Source organism: Lissotriton helveticus, chromosome 8 (assembly GCF_964261635.1).
Source record: "Lissotriton helveticus chromosome 8, aLisHel1.1, whole genome shotgun sequence".
Classification (NCBI taxonomy): Eukaryota; Metazoa; Chordata; class Amphibia; order Caudata; family Salamandridae; genus Lissotriton; species Lissotriton helveticus.
Genome location: NC_136069.1, coordinates 406465858 through 406489801, shown reverse-complemented (window position 1 = coordinate 406489801; position 23944 = coordinate 406465858). Strand labels below are relative to the sequence as shown.

The 23944-nt window shown below is 44.5% G+C and overlaps 1 protein-coding gene across 1 annotated transcript in view; it reads right to left on the bottom strand.

Annotated features, from left to right (window-relative positions):
• The window catches only part of FREM2 (FRAS1 related extracellular matrix 2), a 635470-nt gene that overhangs the window by 25273 nt on the left and 586253 nt on the right, over positions 1–23944 (bottom strand). The window contains exon 19 of the mRNA XM_078657234.1: positions 16086–16213. Coding sequence (XP_078513360.1) covers positions 16086–16213 — 128 coding nt within the window. The remainder of the gene's footprint in view (positions 1–16085; positions 16214–23944) is intronic.

The window sequence follows — 23944 nt, the reverse complement described above, 5'->3', positions numbered from 1 at the left end:
ACTATGTATTCAAAATTTGTTATTGGATCATCTGAATATGTTTTTGTTAGAAGTTGAGTATGTGTAATCAGAGCGGATATATTGTCCAAGGTTGATGAATTCCAAAAAATCCGCCTCTGATCAGCTTTTACCAGGATTGTGCTATTATAGAATATGATCTGGCTTGTAGAGGAATGGTTGGCCATCCAATGAGTGGATAGATGTAAAAGTGCGTGATCACTCTCATCGATGAAGTTGGAATGCAAATACGTAACTGTCTCCAATAATTCCATACCACAGATTATGTAGTCGATAATTGAGAAGGTTCCATTTCCTCGTCTAGTATACGATGCCGGTGTATCTCCTTCTACATTGCCATTCAAGATTGTCCCATTTAGATTTGGAAGTAATGATAATAGCAATTTACCTCTTTTATCTGAGTTTATTCCTTTGGGAAATTTTGGAATGGATATTTCCAGTGATTCTTCTTTATATAGGTTTACCCACTTTCTAATTTCACAGTTAGAGATTTTTCCATTAAGATCGCCCATGATTATATATGACAGATATAATCGGTCTTCTATTATCTGAGAGATTGTTTCCATAATATCCGCAAATAGGGCGTCTTGGTTAGTGCCAGGTGGGGCATATACATTAAAGAGCAGGATTGCCTTTGGTGGGGCTGTGATGTGTGTTTTAATGATACCTTAATGCATTGAAGATTATCGGAATTAGTCTCGACGATCTTTTGAGCCCATAAGTATTCCTCCCTGAGTAGGATTGCCAGTCCACCCTTTGCATGGCCCCGATTAGTTGCTTTTGCAGGAATATCATAAACATAGTAGCCTTTATGGAAGAAAGATTTTGTTGCCCAGGTTTCCTGTAGAATCAAGATGTCAGGTTGATTTATGGTAGCTTCAATCATTTTATTCTTTGTTTTTCCAGCCATATTCCACGAGGTAATCTTCAAGCCATTGTTAAACAGTAAGTTGTTGGCATTTAATAATTTTGTTACTGTTTAGTGTCTCCGAGACCCAAGCCCAAGACTTTATAGTTTTTTTGACCTCCTTTACTTCTAAGTCTTTGCACCAGACTACCCTTTCACCATTGTTCACATGGATTTTCAGGGTATCCTTCCCTGAATGAATCGATCTTAAATCTTCTGATACAAGAGTATTTTTGTAATGATTTTTGGATTGCATACTAAAGTTTGGCCCAAAAGGACCATTGGACTTTTTATTAGATTTATTTGCCTCCGGTTCAGATATTTCTATTACGTCATAGCCGCATTTATGAAGTATCTCCTTTTCACTAAGAATAATCCCAGGAAGAACTGATGACCAAAAGGATACCATCGCTATTTTGCTATTTTCTTTTTTGGGGAAGATCACCAGGTCTATTTCTTTGCTGGTCAAAGATTGTAGAGGCAGTATTTGTTGGAGAAGATTGATTATCCTTCCTCGATTGAGTGGCACGTTATCGATGGGAAAAAGTTCTTCAAATTGTAAAAATTTGGACGGTTTCGCTTCCCCATGTAAGGATATCTTATCATCATCTTCTCCTATTCCTTTATTTCTATGCCCTATTTCTGAAAATAATATGGACGGAAGATATTCATCAGCTCTTGGATTCAATGATTGTGCTTTCTGTGTGATTTTTCTGTCACTGGTTGCCTCTTTTTTGATGATATTAAGGATTGTAATTTCATCTTGTCTCTCACAAATTTTTCGAGGTGTGATAGGTTTTTGAAATTTGAGCTTACGAGTTTTCTTTTTATTAATTCTTCTTATCGGCTTTCTTCTCCTTTTTTTCCTTCCTTCTTCCTGGATTTCTGTTATTTTAGAGATTATTTCTCCTTGATCAGGTATGTGTTTAGTGCCGTTTTCCTGATCACCCTTGTCACAATCAGTTTTGTGCGAATCCGTTTTTTTGGTAGGTTTCGAAAAAATAGAGTACTGTTTGGCAACTTTTGGGGGTTCTTCTCTGAAGAGTTTCTTTAGGGAGTATATGGTGGAATCCTTATGGATTTCCAGATTTTCCTTTATTTGTTTTCCTATTTTTTCTATTTCTGATGTTTGAGTACTAAAGTCACGTTTTGTTTGTATCTGTATACTTTTGTTGATTTTAATTGAGTTATTCTTTTGCAATTGCGTCGTATCAGATGTTTGTTGTTTTTTCATTGCTTCGGCGGATTCTTTTTTCTTTTTCTCCTCTACTAAAAACGTTAGTATACCAATTTGTACATCTAAAGTTTGATCCGAATTTTCCAGAATATGTCCTAGAAAAGAAAGGACCGATTCCAAGATTTCCTGTAGAGAAAAAAGAGCCTTTGACATTGGTGTTACGGAATTTGTGGTATTTATATTTTTAGGAAAGAAAGGGTCCAGAGAGGAATCAAGTACTAGATCTTGTTCTAATGTTTCTTTCGAAGAACTGTTGGGTAACTTGTCTGGGTTTGACTGTGCTTCTGAATTATTTTCCACTAACTTCAAGTTGATTCCATGAGGATCATCAATACGAACTGGGCTCCCTGACCGTTTTATTGGAGTTGAGGATGTTAAGTGAATCGCATCATGGTCCAGGGATTGTAACTCCTGTGATGAGCAGATTATCTTTTGATTAAGTTCAAGATCAAGCTCACTTAGATTTTGGGTAGGTTGTTGGTTCAAAGAATAAAGCATTTTTTCCTCCATATTTTCAAAAGGATCCAGATTTTTTCCTATTTCCGGAATATGGGTAGATAATTCCCTTTTTGATGATAAGGCAGAAAAGTAATTACTAATTGCCGGGGTCCTAGTTATCCGGCCATGTTTTACTGCTTTGTCAGAGGATTTCCTGACTGCTTCCTCAGTGCCCATTCGCTTCATAAATATTGTACGAGATCTTAATTTTTTGAATCCCATTAGACTTTCCTGGAATAGGCCTGATAGTTGTAAATAATAGTGCTTTCTCCAGTGAATTATATGTGATTGTTATTAAAACTTCAGCACAAATCACTGTCTCCCTTTGTCTCAGTATCTTTGTTGTTACACTTACCACACTGGCAATCGGATGTATTACTTATCACAAAATTGCCCAGTACATGAAAAATGTGGATATGGATGTTAATAGGGTGGCCCGTCCCGTCCTTGTACGTCCCCGGACGGCCACAGACGGCCCGCCCTTTGCCCGGGCTTCGCCCGGCGTCCCGCTCGCGTCCCGCGAGACGGTCCTTAAACTGTATTTATACTTGTGAGGGCGGCCGGGGGCGGGGCAGGCAGGGGGCGCTGACCGGATGTCGTCAGGTCTCGCAGGGACTCCTGGAACAGTGAGTCCCTGCAGCGCTACACCCCTGCAGCTTCTCAGCGCCGCGGCAGCAGGGCAGATGATCTTTTCCAGACAGGTGGGGGCAAAACAGCACGCAGCGGCTCCCGCGCAGCGGCTCCCGCACAGCGGGAGCGGCAAGTTGTGGTGTAGTCGCCGACAAAGGCTCCAGCAGAGCGAGCAGGTAGGAAGAAAGTTTGTATTCAGGCTCCAAGCGTTTCTGTACAGGAAGGGGCAACTTTCTTAACAAAAACAATCCAGAGAGACGTTTTCCTCTTTCTATGTGAGCTGCAGAATGCAGCGCACGTGGAAAGAGGAAAAACAAGCAGAAAAGAAAACAGTTCTCCTTGTCAAGCCTCCACTGGGAAGGAGTCCGTTTTTGGAGCATCCCCACGTTTGTGTGATTTTGTAAACTTGGGCAGCATCAAAATCAATGGGTGTTGCGTGGGAACCCCACTCAAAGCCCATGGAACACCTCCTTGACGCAAGAAGGCAACACAGTGGATTGTGCTGCTATGTCTTACTCCATATCTATGAGGCCATACAAAGCCATGCAGGGTGACTTTGTACCACATCATAGGTTTGGTTGAGACGCTTGCGCCACATGAGCGTCAAAAGAAGTGATGCTCTGGCGATGCAAGCATCTCATAAATAATCACCAAAATATTCTTTAGGTTTTTTAGGTTTTTCATCATCAGCTATCTACATATAAAACAATGGGCAGCGTAAATGAAAAATAAATAAATAAGTTGTTACTCAGTGGGAAATGCACTGCAGTACATTATGAAACTTCTATTAGTTAATGCACTGCAGAGGTCTGTGTGTAACCAGAGAGAGAGAGACAGAATTAAATCTTGATTGGTGCAGTGGATAATAGTGATGTGTATTTTTAGTGCAACGAGGTCCCAGCCTGTGACAGAAAGCTCTGTAAATATGCAAGTCATTATTTTACATTTGTATTGCACACAGTGTAAGATAGAATGCTGCAAAATGTGCAAATAGATTTACTATAAAATGGTGCTTCCAAAATGTTGATTTTAGTAATACTAGAGTGTATGTAATGCAATTTTTTTTTTTACATAACGGTCCCTTCAACACCTTTTTAGGGGTCCTAAGGGCTATGAAAATGCAATTAAGATGATAAGCAAGCACTGCCCAGCTCAATTGTTACCTCTTTGTACTTCCACTCAAAGATTTGTTTTTTTGTCATCCCAAACCTTGGAGTTATTTGAACAATTAACGCCAGAACTGCTGGTCCTTTGCACTTTCAGATTAACTGATTTATATTTCATTCATGCAAGCAGCTGATAACCATCTAAATTAGCTCTCCCGGGATGGCTGTCTTTTTCCAAAAGGAAAGCAAACCTTTAAAATTGCAGTGACAAGTGAAGCTGGGGAATGCGCGACCCCCTTTCCAGGAATCCAGGGCTCCCCTGGGGATTGTGTCCCACAGATTGAAGACTTCGGATCTAAAACGATACATTCAATGAAAGTATTCCGAAAATAACAGCTTTTTAGGAGTTGCTCCATTATTATTTGTTTCCTTCTGCGAAGAAAGAACACTTTTCATGTATTTCTTTCTTATGGCTGTAGGTGGCACTGTTTGACAGGAAATTGTTGTGCTCTCGAAAAAGCTTCACAAGGCAAATTACGTGCAGTAAGAATATTATTAATTCTAGTTAGGTAAATAATTAGAGCCTCTATGATCCACAAATGTAACTTCGTATCTTTAGATCTACTCAAGTGTAGACCTACTCCTATGCCAAGGCGTAATGCTCCACTTGTTTGCTATTCACCATTTCCGAATGGAGATTTCCACTTAGATGTAGACTAAGGGTAACACATTCCTCAAGTGAGAGGATTTAGTCTCCTACAGCTGTATTTATGGGTGTAAAGTTACCTTAGTAATTTCTATCTTTTATGGAGCTCTCCGCCACCGGAGAGGAGATCACTATATAGAGAAATGTATTAAAGTTTATTATTAAAACAAAAAAAATCATAAACTAATTTAAACCCAAAATGCTAAATAATTTTTACCTAGGTCTACTTTAAGAAATATGTACACCACACCATATCATAAAACTAACTTTGTATGAAGTTGTCAATCAATGTAAATATACAAATTATTTTGAAATATTTTTTAAATACATTACATTAAAAAATCACCACTATCACTAATGTTTTTATTTGTATTTTCTTAGTACATTGTTTCAAGTTATGTTTTAAATGATTTCTAGGGATTTTTATACTTTTTTAAACTAAGTTAAAAATGTAATGTAATTAATATTAAATTTAAATGCATTATTAAAGTAATATTAAAATTAGCTGTATGTACTATTACAATTTTAATAAGAAAATGTATCATTATTATAATTAACTTTAAAATTCTACATATATGTGTGTGTATATGTAAATATAATATATAAATATAATTAAATGAAATATATAATTAATTAAGAATGTTAATATATGTACATTCATAATTCATTGAATATGTATTTGTGTTAGTGTTTTTGCCTCCCTCCACTGTTTTCTATGAGAAGCCTGTTTTTTCACTATTAGGGCTTAGTTGAATTAGAAGTGTATTTTGAGAACATCAATTGTCTTGCTCTAATTTGGGTGTGAGCTTTGTATTAGCATGTTGGTCCCAAGGCCCCTACTTACATTTATTTAACCACCCTGCCACTGAGACATAATGATTTCCCTGTTTCATAACCACCCTCGCTTGTTCCCTCCCACATTTACTACTAAGATGTATACCTAAGTGTGTGGAGGTCTCTGCCACCCGGGCACAGCTCTCTGCACAAAAAAGACTGGAGAAGCAGAGGTGGAGTTCCCTGGCTGTGGGTTTGTGAGTTGCATTTTGTAGTGCCTTAAGCGGCACTATTGTACTACCTCACATACTCTAAAATGCCATTTGTGATTCGGGCCCTTTAATTAAAAGTGCTGAATAGAACTCTTGGGCTAAAGAAAAAAGTGTATTAACTTTCTAATGCATCAGGGTAACGAAACTCGAGGAGGTCACCCTGCAAAGTACATGGAGCCCCCCCCTCTTGGTCCACCACCCACTACTTTGGTCCCAGACTCAGTCAGTGTTCTCTGCTGAGGGCCCCCTGGAGCTCGCCCCCTCTCCCCCCCCCCTTGCACCGCTGCGGGGCTAATGTTACGCCACTGTGTCCTAATGCCTTGCAATGCAAATAAACCAGGGTGCATGACTTGAATACCCCTGTACCTTCATGGATCATTTCTTTTCAAAACATACTTGATGTTCACTGTTTATCAGAGGATAATTTGAAAACGCGGGGTCAGATTTCAACAACTACATCTTTTCTATGTTTAGGTGGAGCAGTTCTGATCAGCGATATTCAGTTGTGATTTTAATTGAACTGAAATGTGAACTGGTGCTACAGCTTAAAACCGCAAAAAAGAAGATAATTCTAGGATGACAAATAACTTGACGGGTCAGACCGGCAGAGAAACTTCTCTGTTTTCAATACTTTTTTACAATGGAGTCAATCTTTTGACAGCCAAGTTAATAGAGGAGTCACATACCTTGCAACAAAGAAAGAAAGGGAGGACCCTCTTTTTAGGTCTGGCTCATAAGAGTCGAGGCACTGCCAAGATGCCACGAGATCAAGAGTGCAAAAGTGCATACTACAATATTTTTGCAGTTTCTGCTAAAGAAACTGCGGTTCAGACTGACTGGAAGCCTAAAATATGATTCAAATTGTGGCGGCTCCTGTGGCATTTAAGTGGTGAGGCAACACAGGGGAGGGAATCGTTATATGACACTTCAGGGTTGGAAAATAAACAGAGGACACAAGTCAGCAATATGTAAGGTTGGGGGTATTACCAACCCCTGGGGGACAGTACGGCAGTACGGCCACTCTAACCATTGAGGAGTGTGGCTCAATGGTTAGAGCGGCAGACCCTGAAGCAGAGTTCTGGCCAGGGACCAGGGTTCAATTCCCGCCTCGGCGGGTCTTGGGCTCAATTTCCTCGGACCTGACAATTCTCGCCTCGGTGCCTATTCTAATCACAGGCCCCACGCTGCAACTCTGGGCAATAGCTTGCTTAACCTCCACACCGGCCCCAACAGCGCTAGGATGCCTAGCTTCACCCTGGGGGTGCCCAGGAGTGGACACTTCACAGGGAAAGCCAGGAAGGGTTCCACAGCGGTATGAGTAATAGCGCCAGGAAACCGCTTGGTGGCAGTGCGCTCTACAAATACCTTGACATTTACATTTACATTTACATACTGTTCATGGTGTCCCTGAGGTATGCCTAAGTGGTTAGACATAACAGACATCAGAGAAAAGTGAGGCGCCTAGACAACAAATATCGTGCAGTCCAACAAAAAATAAAAGTCCACGTGGTGAGACCCATCTAACAATTCTGACAAAAACACTGGTCCAATTCCTCGTGAGTGTCATTTTTTGCTGCAAAAATGACTTTCTCTTTCCTGTGAGGGGGGGAAACATCCTCAATTTGTGTCTGAGACCAACAGGTTGACCACGTGTTCCTGTGGCTGTTAAACAGCAGGCAACGCGCAGCTTTGTGGAAGATTGTGCTACTGGCTTCAGATGTACAGTCAGCTACCATTCTGGAGTTTTGCTCAGCTCATTTTGCCTTACTTGCTTTCTTGCCCAATTTTTCTGTTTGCCAAGTTAATTTGCTGCGTTACTTGCCCACTTACTGTTATTTGTTTTTCTGCCATCGTATTGCGCTGGTTTCAGGAGCTTCTTGGTTCTTTCCTGCCTACTTGCTCTCCCGCCCCCCCTCCCAGGACCTACTTGAAGAGGCTGCAGAACGGCCATGCCCAGCAGCAGTGCCACATGCGCACAGCAGGCACTCCAAAGGCGCACCCATCCGTGTCTGGAACGCACCCAGTAGCAGGAACCCCCGCCATCTGGCCACCCACGAATACTCCTTCACTGAACTCTGAACCCTGGACCCCAGATGCCGCAACAACAGCTGCTGCCTCGCATCTTCTCATTCAACGGTGGGACCCTTCACCTGCTTCCACTGTCGCTCCATTTACAACTCAGGACCTCCAGCCCTCATGGAAACCATCAGCACACCCACACCATCAACCACGACTAGCCCCGAACTACTCCACTGCCTCCTGCTCATCACCCGATCACTCTGCAAACACACTACAAAAATCTGGGACACCATCACCACCCTCACCCTGATGTTCTCTTAATCACAGAGACCTGGCTCAACTGTGCTTCCACCCTTTACATTGCCACCGCGACTCCCAGTGGCTACAAGATGAGACACCGGGACCACACCAACTAACACGGAGGTAGCATCACCATCATCCACAAAGAAACTTACTGTTGCAACAGCACCGAAGACGACACTAAACTGAACATGGAACACATCATCTTCTAACACCAAACTTGGGGCAGAATGACCATCAGAGGCACCCTCGCCTATAGACTGCCAGGAACATGCCCCGGCTTCTGCAATGCCATTCCCAAATTAATCAACCCACTTGCCATCGACTCCAAGCACTACATCTAGCTTGGGGACTTAAGCTTCCACCTTGATGACCTTGAAGACACAAACATTGCCAATGTCCTGGAAAGTATGAGCAACATCGACCTCACCCAACTGGTCACCAATTCCATATACTGCGCGAGACACACACTTGAACAGATCTTCACTGCCAGTGACAGAGTCAAGCACAGTCACGTCACCAAACATACCTGGGCCTACCACACCATCATCCACTTCACCATCACTGGATCCCCATGCAAAAGCACCACACCTCCCAGTTCCTCCCACAGCAGCTGGAAGAAAGTGACCGAGATCCAATGGATGAACAACCCCAACACCACCCAACCCGACTCCGCAACCAACCTGGAATAGGCTGCCAAGACCTTCTCTGCTGGGATGACCAACTGCACCAACAAAGTCGCTCTCATCAAAGTTAAGACCAGTAGACCCACCAAAAAAGCAAGCTGGTATACGCCAAAACTCAGGACTATGAAGCGCAACTGCAAACATCTAGAAAGACAATGGCGTACAAGCAAAGACTCCACAGACCGCGCCACCTTCAAGTCAACCCTCAACATAAACCTTCAACTCCTGAAAGATATAAAAAGAGATGCCCTGGTGGACCGCATCAAAGCCAGCTCTTACCACAGCAAGGAACTCTTTTTAACACTGTCAGAGAGTTCTCCTGCCCGTCAGCTACTGAGAACACGATCACCCCTTCCCAGGAACTCTGCAACAGCCAGGTGGGTTACTTCCACAACAAGATACTCACCATCTTCAGAAACTTCAAACCTCAACACACCATCCTCAACAGCCTCCTCACTCCAACGGACACCACACACAACCACCCACTCACCGCATGGAAACAGCTCCACAGCCATCATGAACTCCATCCACTCTGGATCACCCATGGACCGCGGCCCCCAATACCTCTTCAACCTCGGGTGCAAGGAAATCAGCGGGAACTCATCTCTATTCTCAATGCGCCTATCACCACAGCTACCGTTCCCGATCAACGGAAACGCGCAGAAGTATGACTCCTCCTCAAGAAACCCTCTGTAAACCCCAGCAAACTCAAGGACTACCGCCCCATCTCTTTGCTCCCATTACCCAACAAAGTCCTCAAGAAGGCCATCAACCACCACCTCACCGAACACCTGGAGAGCAACAACATGCTGAACACCTCCCAAACCGGCTTCCATACCAACCACAGCACCGAGACCACCAAGATTGGTGTCATCTGTGACATCAGAACCCTCCTCAACTGGGGAGAGACAGTGGCTCTGATCCTAATAGATCTCTCAGCAATATTCAACACTGTATCCCAGCACACCCTTATCAAGAGACTCTGCCACACCAGGATACAGGAAGATGCCTCAAACGGATCATATTCATCCGTACACAATAAGATGAATCCAGAGAATCCGATTACCTCCCTTCACTTTGGAATCCATGAGCATCATCTGAGGCGTCCCTCAAGTCTCATCCCTCAGCCCCACCCTTTCAACACATACATGATGCCCCTGCCCAACATCGTCAGAACCCACAGACTCAACATCATATCCTATGGCAACGACACCCAGCTCAGCCTCTCGCTCTCAGAAGACCCCTCCAACTCTAGGACCAACTTTCACAACAGCATGGGTGATTGTGTTTGAGTGATTGATTGATTAGAATTAGTAATGTAAGTAGTGCATCACTTTAAAAGGGTTCTGTTCCAATTCCCTCTCTTGGTGGGGTGGATTCTTATCTGACGTACTTGCATCGGCAATGAGAGAGGATCATGAGCCTTTGTTTACTTTATTGTACTTTTGTGGCTTCCTAATAAAAATGAGTTAAAATGAAAAGATTATACATTGTTTGAATTACATTTATTTTTGGCCGATTTCCCTTACAGAGGCCTCAAATTTAAATTTTTCAGTAGATCATATTTTTTAATTGTTTTATATAAAAATCTAGCACAACAAAGCAATTAATATGAAGGTGGATTCTGTTAGCTGGGCCACCATTAACCCAAACATTAGGATTTAATGGAAGCTGTTTTTCTGTGTAAAGTGCAGAGCCCTCAATTAAGGACCCTGTTCAACTATGTACGTTTCTAAAGCCAATACCTTATATGAAATCTAGAGTAACAGCTGATATAAAGCGGAGTAATTCTACCACTTACCGTGTGTTTGGTCCTTTCTGCCAATACAGACCTGCCATTAACAGTGAATAGTTTTTTTTTTTTATTTTGCCTATAAATAGCGACTGGAAATATTATCCTGGTGTCAACCCAGGTCTGTGAACCAGTCAAATGATTCAGCTTACAGGGTGATCCACTTTTATGCTAAGTTCTAGAGCTTTACATGTGACATGGTGAGTCCAAAATGACTTTAATAAGACTTCCACCAAGAACACATCCCACTACCAAAGAACCCCAATCCTCAGCTATAAAACATCGAGCTAGTACAGCACCTACGTTGGGCGCTGCTCTGCCAATGAGCCTTAGTCCTGCTTCCAGGCTGCAGTGCATCCAATCACTGTATTAGTAAATTAATTTCAGTGATATATCAGCTGCATTATCTATTCATGTCTCAGTGAGACTGCCTAATGCATTGCTCCATATGCATTAGGAATTCAACTAAATGTTTCACAGCAAAGTGTATGCTTAAGCCTTCATTTAGAGAATGTTGGGAAGTGCAAAATTGTTTTCTGCACTTTTAATACCAACTTTGGTTTTAGAGAAAAGTGGTGTTATTGGATCCTTGTTCGGAAAATGTACTCCATCAGCAAAAAGCTGGTACGAATTCAGGGCTTTTAAATATGGGGAAAACGGGGAAACACTGTGTCTGCATGCCATTCCGCTATTTAATTCACCGTCATCATAATATAAGAATTATAACAATTATTAGTTGTAGTAACCAAGAATCATGGTATTACTACACATTGTCTGTCCTCTAAATCAGAGGCAGTGTAAGTATTCAGAAGTGTTACTTAAATGCTCACTATTGACAGAAACTCGTTTATCATCACCCAACAGCTTTTCAGGGGGCTGTTCTGACCATTACTAAAAGTCCTAGAACAGTGGCGGCTCTTCCGCTATGGCGGAGGAGCATCCCCTACTGCTTCACAGCAGTGCCAACTATGGAAACATAAAATGAGAATAACTTAGTTATTATCATTTTATGGTTTGTGTCTGTCTGCATTGCGGATGGGCGTGTGGGTGGTGCTGCTCTACTCTGGGAGCAGGGGAGGAGTGGTTTGCCATCTTGTAAGTGCGCAGTGACTGGTTGGTCGGCCCTCTCAGGCCTCCCAAAACAGTCATGCGCACTTCCCTGTTCTCAATGCAGGCTGCAATACAGCCTGCATGGAGAACGTGCCCATCCCTCCAGCCCATGGCTAAGCGCTGTGTCACAACACTCAGACCATTCACAACGCATCCGGCCTCAAGGTAAGTTAAAAAAAAAAAATTTCAACCCCCGTGCGATCCCCCCCTCACGCCTTACCCCCCCCTCACCCCTCCCCCGTTGCCCCATCTTACACCTGCACCTCCTCCAGCGAGCCATGCCGGGCACCCCTGGGTTAGCATAGAAATAATTCTGCTTAGTAAAATCTTCAGACTTGGCCTGTGAGTTTTTGGCAGTGCTTGATTTTTTTAAACAATAAGTGCCAGGGCCCTGACCAGGAAGCCACTGCTGCTTGCACAACCCATTTCCCCATCATTGACGCCAATGACAGTACCAAACCAACTACTAACCGTCTCTCTTGCCTGCAAGAGCGACAGTTAAGATTATTCCAGGTCCCCAAAGCTAAATGAATGGCTTAGGATGCAGGTATTAGTAATTTTGTATATATGCTGTAGTCATAAACAACCAATGTGCTGATCCTCTCTAAATGAGATGACTGCCATAAGTGCGGTGTTGACAGTTCAGTGCCGGTACCGAGCACCAGAAACCACTGGCTCAAATTAAGCATTGTTTTTTGTGGTTGAATGACGAAAGGTGGAAGATTCAGGGAAGAAAACCAGTGTGAGCTGGCGATTAATTACCCAGAATATAAGGTTCAAGATTGGTTTCCGCCATAGGTAAGAATGTGAGGTGACAGCCACTCAGAGCTGTCACACAAGATGCACTGTTAGGGGCTTGGCTCCACACTAGGGAAGACCCTGCACTTCAGTTAGCAAAATATGAGAAGATAATTAACGGCTCATTGCATAAACAGGATACCAAGGTCTAATCATGACATTTGATGCCACAAATTAAAACAAGCACTGGCAAAGCTATAAGGGGTGGCCTTGAAAAGCCTGTGATACTTCTTTCTTTTTCTTTATTGCAAACATGTGCATTAGACAATGAGGGGCTAATTTACAAGCCCCTTGCGCTGCAGGTATGGCACATTTTTTCATGTTAAAGGTGGTGCTTTGGCAGCGTAAGGTGCTTGTAAATAAGCCCCTAAAAGTGTAAAAGTAATACAGCAATTAAAATTACAAATGGGTAACAGTGACAAGCAAACTTTTGCAAAAAGAGTAGGAAAAAAATTACCCATGACAAAATTGATTCGAGCAGAAATTGACCTAAAAGCCCTGGTACTTCAGTGGACAACTTTCTAGACAGTTCTGCACATAAGCAATAGCAAACTCCTGTCACTAAGAGAGAAGAAAGCCAATAGCTTAAATGGGCTGGCCGACTGCCTCACAGAATTGGCTGTGGTAGGCTGTAGCAAAATGGGAATGTAACTAGAACCGACCAATGGCTGAAGAGGGCTGATCAAAAGTCTATCTAATTATCTATTTTTGGTATGATTTTTTGGGAGGCTGGGGACTTCATACTGGTGTTGAACGGGTTTCTTTGGACACAAAATATTTGTGTGTGCAATTAATAAAGGTTTAAGACTTAGTGTGTCTGGTATTGATGCTTATTTCCCACGTGTAAAGCACAGATTTAAATCCTGGGGGATCCACTCAGCTTTCCATCCTTGCAAGGTTGATAAACATTTCTGAGTTAGGGAGGCATTCAAATATGTTTTGCCATGGGCTCAGTCAAAGCTTGTCACAGAACTGCAGCCACTTACGACCCCCCGCAACATCAGCTCGTGAACAAAAATTGGGTCTGTGGCTCAGTGGACTAACACATCCACTCCAGGGATACGTTGGACCCCATGGTCACAGGTTAAAATTCTAGCGGGTCCACTCAGCCTTTCACCCTTCTGAAGTCAATAGAATAAGTATCACTGATTGGGTAACAATAAACATATGTTATTTCAGAGCCAAGAAATCCGAGACATGGGTGAACCTGCGCTTGACAAATGCATGTTACGGTAAAAGGGATGACAGCTAGATTTAAAATGCATTTCTAAGATATCAAAGACACCCAGGAACTCCATAGAGCATGTTTGAAAGATGTATAAAGCTTTAATATGAACAATATTGCATGTTTTCTCTATTGGACCCAGTGCTTAACTTGAGCCAGTGGTTGCACTCGTTTTTGGGGAATGACACTTATTTCACCTCATCAGAACTATTTGAGAACAAGAGAGTGAAAACGACACAAAGGGAAAAGGAGGAGGACGAGGAAGGAGGAAAAACCATTACAAATGGAGAAAGCGGGAAACTGCAGGAGTCAGTAAAGGGTAGGGAGTGTCTAGTAATGGATTTAAGATCCCGATGTGCACTGAAGACAGCACCTGTCGCAGGCTTTTGAGGTGAGTTTAGGGTTCGGCACTCAGTGTACAAACTAGGCACTGTGTGCCTGCTACAGTATGGCTGACATTGCAGAGCACAGTTAACATAAGGTGTTGCTCAGCAAAATACTAGGCATTGTGTCACCTATGGAATGATGAAGGCCCGAGTTTACTAGGAGATCTCAAACCTGGTTACACACACCATTGCATCACGCACACGAACCCACTGAACCACCTAAATAGCTTGTAACACAAATGCTTTCTTATATAGTTCTGCACTTTTGTGACATTCGAATGCCAGAGGCAATGGTTATTACAAAGAAACAGCTTTTGCCTTTATTACCTGAGCGCCAAGAGACCTAATGGTGTATGTGCGCTTTATAAACTCCTTATAACATGTTTGTTCACATATCACGTCATGCTACCGTTTTTAAAATATATATTTGATGAAAACCTGATCTTTTAACAATAACAAGAATAAAAAACCTGCAAACGTTGCAGCTTTGTAAAAAAAAACAATAGTCAGGAAGCATCGGTTTCACGGACCATTTCCCGGTATGTGTAAACATAGGATGTGAACAAGTAGCCGAGGTTGACACTCAGGAGGCCGCTTAGAGGCCCTCTTCAGAGCGCCATTTTAACACCTTTCATAGGCTGAATACTCGAGACCACGGACACCTGTCCGCCTCCATTACAGTCCACATGCTCCCGACTATCACATAACTTCAACATCTGGTTTTTCGGACTGTACAGGGAAACAGCCTTGCTGCGGGCGCTCGGAGTTGAAAGGTCAACTCGTCACGCACGCGACAGCTGAGCCTGTTAACACAACACTGGCGCGCGCGGAAGCGGAGCAGCCACGGAGAGGATCAAAGCGGATAATACGAGTGAGACATATTTTTCGGGCAAGGGCACTCCGTGTTGGAAAATATCAGTATGCCACTGCCTGCAGGCCACCTTAGAACCCGATTTGAACAAAATATAAATCTAGCACCGTTGTTTCACATCTACATTTGAAGAAACTGTACCATTATTAAAATGATCATAAAATTTCAAGAGTGCCTCCGGAAAACCGAGATAGTCACATGTTAATGGTGAACAAAGGCATGAGTGACAATGTTTAGTAAAATTGTACACCTTTCCATGCACTCCAACTCATTCTGAGGATGGCTGTGGCCTATTTCCACTCTGGACAGGGATTTACACCTGCCCTTGACAGGTTTACACCTCTGAAAATATCCAACATGTGATCGATGTTCTAGAAAGGTCTGTAAATGAACAAAAACGTATGCGTTTGTGGGTGTTTACCAAATTTTCATGGCATTCATTCCCTTTAACATGCAGGATCCACCAATGGGACCAGATTTTCCCGCCACTTAATATTACACAATATGTGAGTAAATCAATTCATGAATATACATTCAGATTCTGTGAATTTCAAAAGTGGGTCTTCATTGTAAATGATGCTTATTCTGCCCTTACGCCCTTGGTGTTTGGCTGTATGTATGGTAATTGACAAGTGGCAGACCCTCCTTTTTTCCCACTGATACATTGAACTTGCATACATACACGAATTCACTTTTTGAGAATTCAGGACCACCGCTCATATAAGAAAACACTGAGGTCTCTTAGTTTACCGCAAAGTCGGAAACAAAGCTCCACTGCTGTATGGGCTGGTTGTAGGTCGGTTCACTGCGCACCAGGCTGAGGGTAAAGGTGAGCCCAGGATGGTCAACACACATGATCATCGAACTCAGGGAGGTGGCTGAAAAACAGAACATACACTCATTCATTTCATTTACTTCGGTCTTCCTAGGCTGGGAATATCAATCCTAAACACATGTCCAACAAGGAACCTGAATAGTTTGGCAAGAGACTTTCTGAATATTGCTTTTAATGCAAAAAGTTGATCAGGTATATGGGTATTCTTTTAAGTATTAGACAGAAAAAATAAACAACAAATCTCATAATGCATAAACATATTTATGACATACTGGTGAACATGCGTGTGGCCTTAAACCAACACAACTGATTTGGAACAGTGTACTAATATACACAGATTGACACATTTATTACTGCGGTGCAAAAATGTTACTAACAAAGCAGAACATAACTGAGGTGAGAAAATAATGATGTACACCTTTAGTTGAGGGAGGAGGAAAGGAGCATCATGACCCACCCAAGGCTTCTCATCTCATGAATCATGGCCAACCCCCACACAGAAATGAAAATAAATAGCATATTACACCTTGCTCACCTGCACATATGCTATGTATTTTCAGTTGCAGAGATAATGTAACTGTAGGAAGGTGGCTACCTGACTATGGTTACCCCAGATTTTTTGCCTGTGTTTAGCTGGTTTTTTGACTTAGTTGACCTGGTTCCCTGGTAATCAGGGCCCCAGGCCATCTGCTCTCTCTGTAAAATGGATTCCATGTACCCTAGGTACATACCACAATTGGAAATGGACTCCTTGTCAGCCCCTGTATAATGCACTATAGGTGCCCAGGGCATAGGGGCCACCAAGGCCTACCAGGGGCTGCAGCATATCTTTTGCCACCCCTGGCTGGTTCTTAAATTGACACAACTGGCTGATCACTCAGCTGGGGTAAGGTGGTGTAATCACCCCTTGCTTAGATATGGTATACCTATATCTAAACCTATATCTGGACACATGTAAACCTGTGAGCCACTCCTATGGAAGGCCTCATCAATCCTGGAGGCAGGGTGCGTGGTTTTATGTGAGATGGAGCTCTAGCATGAGCTGAGCCTGTCTGCAGCTGGCGGGAACAACTCCCTAAGCTGTTTCAGGATAATGCCATACCATATACTCTTAAGTGCCTTATAATCCTCGCGGTTAAATAGCAACTTTGGTTTGGCTTTATCAAAACATGTCGTGTAAGGTGTCATACGATTTGGAATACCATCCCCTCGCCAGTTCTGGCGACGGGGATGCCATTCCACCCCTCTAGAGGGGTAAGACATGTTCCTTTACTAAATGCGGTTAATTTCTCCAAAGACCTTAAGATCCACAAAATGGATGCCTCTGCCACAGACAAATGTCTGGACCCCTGCAGTTGACCGAAACTCAGCAGATGGGGCCTGGACAAAGGGTTTCCTGTCACAGGAGGGTGTCACCACCCTCCAGACAGGAGATAGTGGATTGTAGCAGGGAGGTTTGAAAGAAACCAGACACTGCCTGGGGCGCACAAGGCTGCCCCTTGCATAATCCGGCCAAACCGGTTCTGGGGCACTCCAGCCCTCGTGCCAGGGCGGCCTGGATCAAAGGAAGGGGGTGTATCCACCCACTTCCTGGGTCCCACCCATAGGAGGGGACCTAGCAGGTAATCACGCCCCCCAGATTGGAATAAGAGTGGGAGCAGTGCCAATGCACATCAGATTTCCTGGAAGAAACATTAGAAACGAAACTCTGGACCCTTGGACCTCCATCTCAACGTGGAAGCCCGAAGAATCTCCCTTGTGGTCAAGGAGTGACCACCCTGCAGCAGCAGGCACCATCCAGCCCTCGACGTCTACTTAGTTGCAGTTCCCGCCGGAACTCGAGCGACTGAGATCGACGAGATCAAGCTTGCCTGCCTTCCAACAGCCCGATCCACAGTCCCTGCAGAGCTGAGACCCGTGGAGGCGACCGGAAGCGTGGGGCACGCCATCTTGAATTGACCACGAGACGCTGACCGTGCAGCCCACGAGTGACCCTCGAAGCTGTGCACCGGGGTTTGAGAAGCCCCCACCCTGAGCTGCTCCTGAGCCGAAGTTCAACCCTCCACACTCGACGAGTGCTGCGTGGGGCCCTTTGGCTCTATTTGGCTCAACGCGTTGGCCCGGTCACTTGCCAGCTGGCTAGTGGTCCCTGTGCCGACGAACTACCTAAGAAGACTCGTGAATCTGGTTGCTCCAGATCCACACCAGCTCCCCTGAAAAGGAGCCCCGACTCTGACCTTCCTGGTCCGAGTGAGAAGCAATCTTCCGATCCCGCGTGGATTGCTCTTGCCAAGGCTTGTTTGCTCCAAACTTGAAGCCGACTGCACCGACGGTGAGAGCCTGCGTGGGACAGATCGTGACCTGCTCCTGGACGTCGCAGATGCCCCAGAGCCCACGTGACAGCGGAGAGAAGCTCCTCGACGACCACCTGATTGCGCCCGACATTGCCTGGTTCCGTCCTGGTTCCACCCTGGTCACTGCTGAGTGACCCAGACTCTGTCCCCTCTGCTTTCAGGTACTCTACAACTTGAGTCCACCCTTGGACTCCACCGGACACTTCATCTTCAACCTGCCTGCAGCCCTTTCAGCTCCAAGCACCAAGAGCCGGCGTGTCAAAACCCGACGCCACTTCGACCCTGTGCACCCACTTCCTGTGGGTGAGGTAACTTTGCTCCGCCGGTGTTCCCACACTGGTGCACACCTCTAGGGTCTGTGTGTTAAGTTTTGTTCCTCTAGGTTCAGCGGAAGTGTCCTTAAACTTTAACTCTATGACTTTTACGCACCATTGGTTAACATTGGTGCATGCGTGCGCTTTCCGCACATCTCCCGAATCCCGAGGGCCATTCCCGACTTCAGCATTGCTTGTCCTGACTGCTCCCAGCGAGTCCCTAGGCCCTAGGCTTAAACACTGTTCGAGTGGCCTCTCTTATACCACTTGTTTAGTATATGGTTTGAGTGGCCACCCGCCCTCATCCATAATTGTGCAACTTGTATGTTTAAACAGTGCTTTTGATTTAACGCTTGTGCCCCTTTATTCATAAAGAATACTGGGGATTGTTTTTAGTAATAAACACATATATTTTTATAATATATACTTGTGTGGTGTCCTTTCATTTGGTATTACAGGATTGTATGTGGTAAAACAGCTCGCTTAACACGACCTCTTAAGTTAAGCCTTTAGGCTGCTTAGTCCATGCTACCCCTAGGATAGCTTGTCTAATAAGGTTGACTTACAACCAGACACCATAAGGGATTGTTTGGTCAGGTAGTAGGTGGTTCCAGAATTGGAAACATCCCCTACCAGGCCAACTTCTCACAGTAACAAATAAGACGCTATTTTGGAAAAGTTTAACCACCAGTTTTTACACAATACAATCCAATCTTTACACAATACAATCAAACAGCCGCGGGCCGTGGAGGGAGTTACGGTGGGGCAGGGAGGCGGGGAGGGGGAGGGGCGGGGTGGAGGGTGCGAAAAACAGGCATATGGATCATTGCAGGTAAGTACACAATTTAATTAATAAAACGAAATTCGTAGCGAGCACCGCATTGCTTTTTGCCATGCAGTGCGCGCTACGAATTTCGTTTTATTAATTAAATTGTGTACTTACCTGCAATGATCCATATGCCTGTTTTTCGCACCCTACACCCCGCCCCTCCCCCTCCCCGCCTCCCTGCCCCACCGTAACTCCCTCCACGGCCCGCGGCTGCAATCAAATATTTACTTGAAAGAATGATCAAAATACCATAACAGATTATAGCCATATAAGATATCTTCCATATGAACAAATAGGCCACGTGTAAGATTTTTTTTTTTTTTACTACACCATTGTTGTTCTGAATTGGGGTGAATAGCTTGACCTTCAAGGAAACACTGAGCATTAGAAGGAAGGCCATGGTGAGCTACATTTCCACATTTAACTGGAGTTGCCCACCTCTATAATTGCACCCGCAGAATGGGAGGATAATAGCCTGTTTTATCCTGTGAGTTGAAATTACATATCACCACCTTTCAAATACCTTCACTCAGCGTCTACCAATAAGAATTCAGAAAATGTGCGGCCTCCTAGTGCAAAGTAAATTCCGTGATAGACGAGAGACTCAACAATGATGTTTAAAATGTTGCCTTCGAATTGGAAATGTAAAATATGCCATTTGCAGGAAATAAGTATGAAAGATGTAAGCAAAAAAAGTTATGTGATTAATGGCTTCTAACAATGGCAAAAGAGATTTTCCAGATCATCTCCACCTGTGTTTAAACACCCCCACCCCCCCAAAAAAAACCTTCACCTGCCTTCCCATTGTAGAGGTAGATTCTACCCTTGGACAATACCATTTTTGAGGAGCATATCAACAGAGCAACGTGCTGAGTGACTACGCTGCCACAATACATTCAGGTACTTACTTATAATAAGCCCCTTGCGCAGCTGGTGTGTAACTTTTTGTTACACTCCGGTGATGCGGGAGCCTGCTCAATATTTACCAAGCAGCACTAAGCAACTTTTTTTGGTTTAATGCTGCCTTGTAGATATCATTCCCTTTAACGCAGTTTTCTGTGTTAAATCGGCATGCACTGGGTGTTGCTGGGGTCATTCCCAGCAACATCCATTTTTTTTGGCAGTGCCCCATATTTACAAGAAATCGTAACTCTGAGGCAGCGCCAAACAATTACGCTGATCCAACGAGGAAAAATATCTTTATTTCTCCTCGTTTTTCCTTCTTATATGTGTGCTTCATTCTGCAGCACACATAGAGGAAAATGCCTTTTGTGATTGTTTTTGTACAGGAAGGTTTCTCTTCCCGCACAAAAACAATCATCCCCGCAAAGCAGGCACCCTTGCAAAGGGGTCTGCATTGGCGCACAGCAGCCCATTGAACACTAGCGTAGAGGAAAAGGACAGGAATACGCCGCATCTGATAGATACAGAGCTTTCCTGCCATTTTCTTTTGCCGTAGGGCAGTGCAGCAGGAAGGCCTGTGGTGCTCTCCTACAACAAAAACTCATAAATGAGGCCCTCAAGGTTTTGAATTACACTGAAGTAAACAAGCCTTAGACCGCTAAATTAACCAAGAGGCAATACAGTCATATTGTAACTCCACCTGCACCTTGATACTGTGGTAAGTAATACAGAGGATTCAGGGAAATATAACTGTGCTTTTAGGTTTTTTTTTATATTTCTTTTTATTGATAAATAAACATGAACAAACAAGGCAATAAAATCAGTACTAATAGAGAAGCGTTCAGTGAGGAAGGAAATGCATTTCAGTTTGGCACAAATCATCAATGCAGGAGGGGGGGAGTAGGGGGAAAATTGAAAGTCTTAAAACATTAAAGCTGAAACATCGTTAGGAATGTCGGGTCAGGGGGAAGACGGAACATCCGGAGCATCTGTGAAGGGAGGTGTACATATATCACCCAGGTAGGAGTTCCATTGGCCCCAGATTTTACCCCACTTTTTGGGTCTGCCGCGTGCCACATATACCGTCTTCTCTCTAAACATACACCAGTCCATATTCTCCTTCCATGCCAGGATGGTGGGCGGTCTCTGAGAGCCCCACAACTATGCGATATCTCTCTTGGCGACCATATTCCCAAGGGTCCCCCACTGGGTCTGCGCCACATCATAATCAGTCGGCTCCCAAACATTCAACAAACAACGCCTTGCTTCAGGCAACAGCGCAGCACCCGTGACCTCCTCCATCACAGCATGCACTCGATTCCAGAACCGTACCACCTCCGGACACTCCCAAAGTATGTGGAGGAAAGTACCGGTTAAACCGCATCCACGCTTACACAACCCATCCACAGAATATCCCATACGAATCAGGCGAGGGCCAGTCACATAAATCCGGTGCAGGATCTTAAGCTGTACGAGTCGGAGACGAGCCGGAATCGCGACCTCCTTCGGCGAGGATATCGCCGACTGCCAGTCCTCGTCGTCCAACTCCAAACCATCATTAGTCCAAACCTCTCTAAGTCAGACCAACAAATCAACCCGATCATTAATCAATTTCTTATAGATCAATGAGATAGTGCTGTCGGGAACGTATCCGCCAAGTACCCGATCTTCAAGTGGGGATGCTTCCGGGATAACGGTACCTTGAGGAAAAACCGAATTCAGCGAGTGGCGAATCTGCGCATAACGGAAGAGTTCCTTATCACTTAACTCATATTCTACTTTCAACTCCTCAAAGGTCTTAACCGTGTCTTTGGCCCAAACATCACTCACCCTGCAGATACCAATCACGTCCCACCTCTCGAAACCTTTCGTCTTCCACAGGCTGCCCAGTCTCTCAGATGCATAGAGCGGAGTCGCTCGAGTCAGTCGACCCCTCCATCCCATTGCAGCATTAGCACATTGCCACACTCGCACCGCTATCTTAGTGGGTCCCGAAAGCTTCTTTCCAGCAGATTTGGTATAAAGCGCCCTGTTATAATCACCGCCCGGCAACACCCACTTATCCATTTCAAATGCAGGATTCGACGCAGGACCGTACATTCCATGATTGATTGCCCCCAGCTGGGAAGCCCAATAGTATCGCCTTATATCCGGAAGTGCAATACCACCATCGTACCAGGGAAGCATCAGCTTAGCGAGGGCGATGTGTGAACGCCCGCCCCATATCAATTGTCTCTGCAAACTTTCCACCTCTCGAAAGTAGCTCGCCGTAATAACATCAAGTGTATTCTGCAGCGTGTATAAAAACCGCGGCAATGACATCATTTTAAAAAGAGCTGCACGCCCGAGGGGGGACAGTGGCAGTTGCGCCAGGCCACAACATCGGATTTTAAGCATTGGAGCGGGGGAAGCAGGTTACGATCATAACGGACTACGGGGTCCAAGGCGATAAAGACCCCCAGATATTTAAATCCCGTCTGCACCACTTGTATGGGACAACCGCGCGGCAAAGAAGGAGAGTCACCCGAGAGTACATAAACACAAGACTTGGACCAGTTAATCACAAGGCCGGAGTTTCTCCCGAATGAGTTCAACACATTAATTAATACGATCAGCGACTTTCGAGGTGACATAAGATACAACAAGATATCGTCTGCATAGAGTGATACTCGGTCCTCAAAATCCGGGGTCCACCGAATACCCCTCATCGATGGCTCCCACCGCAGCCAAGCAGCCAGGGGCTCTAATGCGAGGGCAAAAAGAAGCGGGGACAGTGGACACCCTTGCCGCATGCCCCTTCCAAGGGTAAACGACTTAGAAACCCGACCATTCACCACAATCTAAGCCAATGGTTCCCCGTACAAAAGTTTCACCCAGCCGATGAAACCAGGACCAAAACCGAACTTTGCAAGAGCGGCCCAGAGATACGGCCACTCCAACGTATCAAAGGCCATCGTAGCATCCAAGGAAGCCAAGATGGCCGGTTCACGTAATGACGCCGCTCTCGCAAGAATGCCATATAAGCGCCGCAAGTTCAATGCTGTATTACGGTGTGGAATGAAACCGGATTGATCTGGATGGATCAGGTCGCTGATTACCTTTATCAAACGATTTGCTAGCAATTTCGCAAGGATCTTGGGCTCCGCATTTAGAAGTGAAATAGGCCTATACGAAGCGCAGTGATCCCGCGGCTTCCCCTCCTTATGAATCACCACAATGGTCGCAAGTCGCTGATCACGAGGGAGGGAGCTGACGTCTCGCGACTCCAGAAACATAGAATGAAGATTCGGCGTCATTTTGTCAGGGCGTAGCTTGTAAAGCTCGATGGGGAGACCATTAGGGCCCATAGCCTTTCCCGAACGTACGGAGCGGAT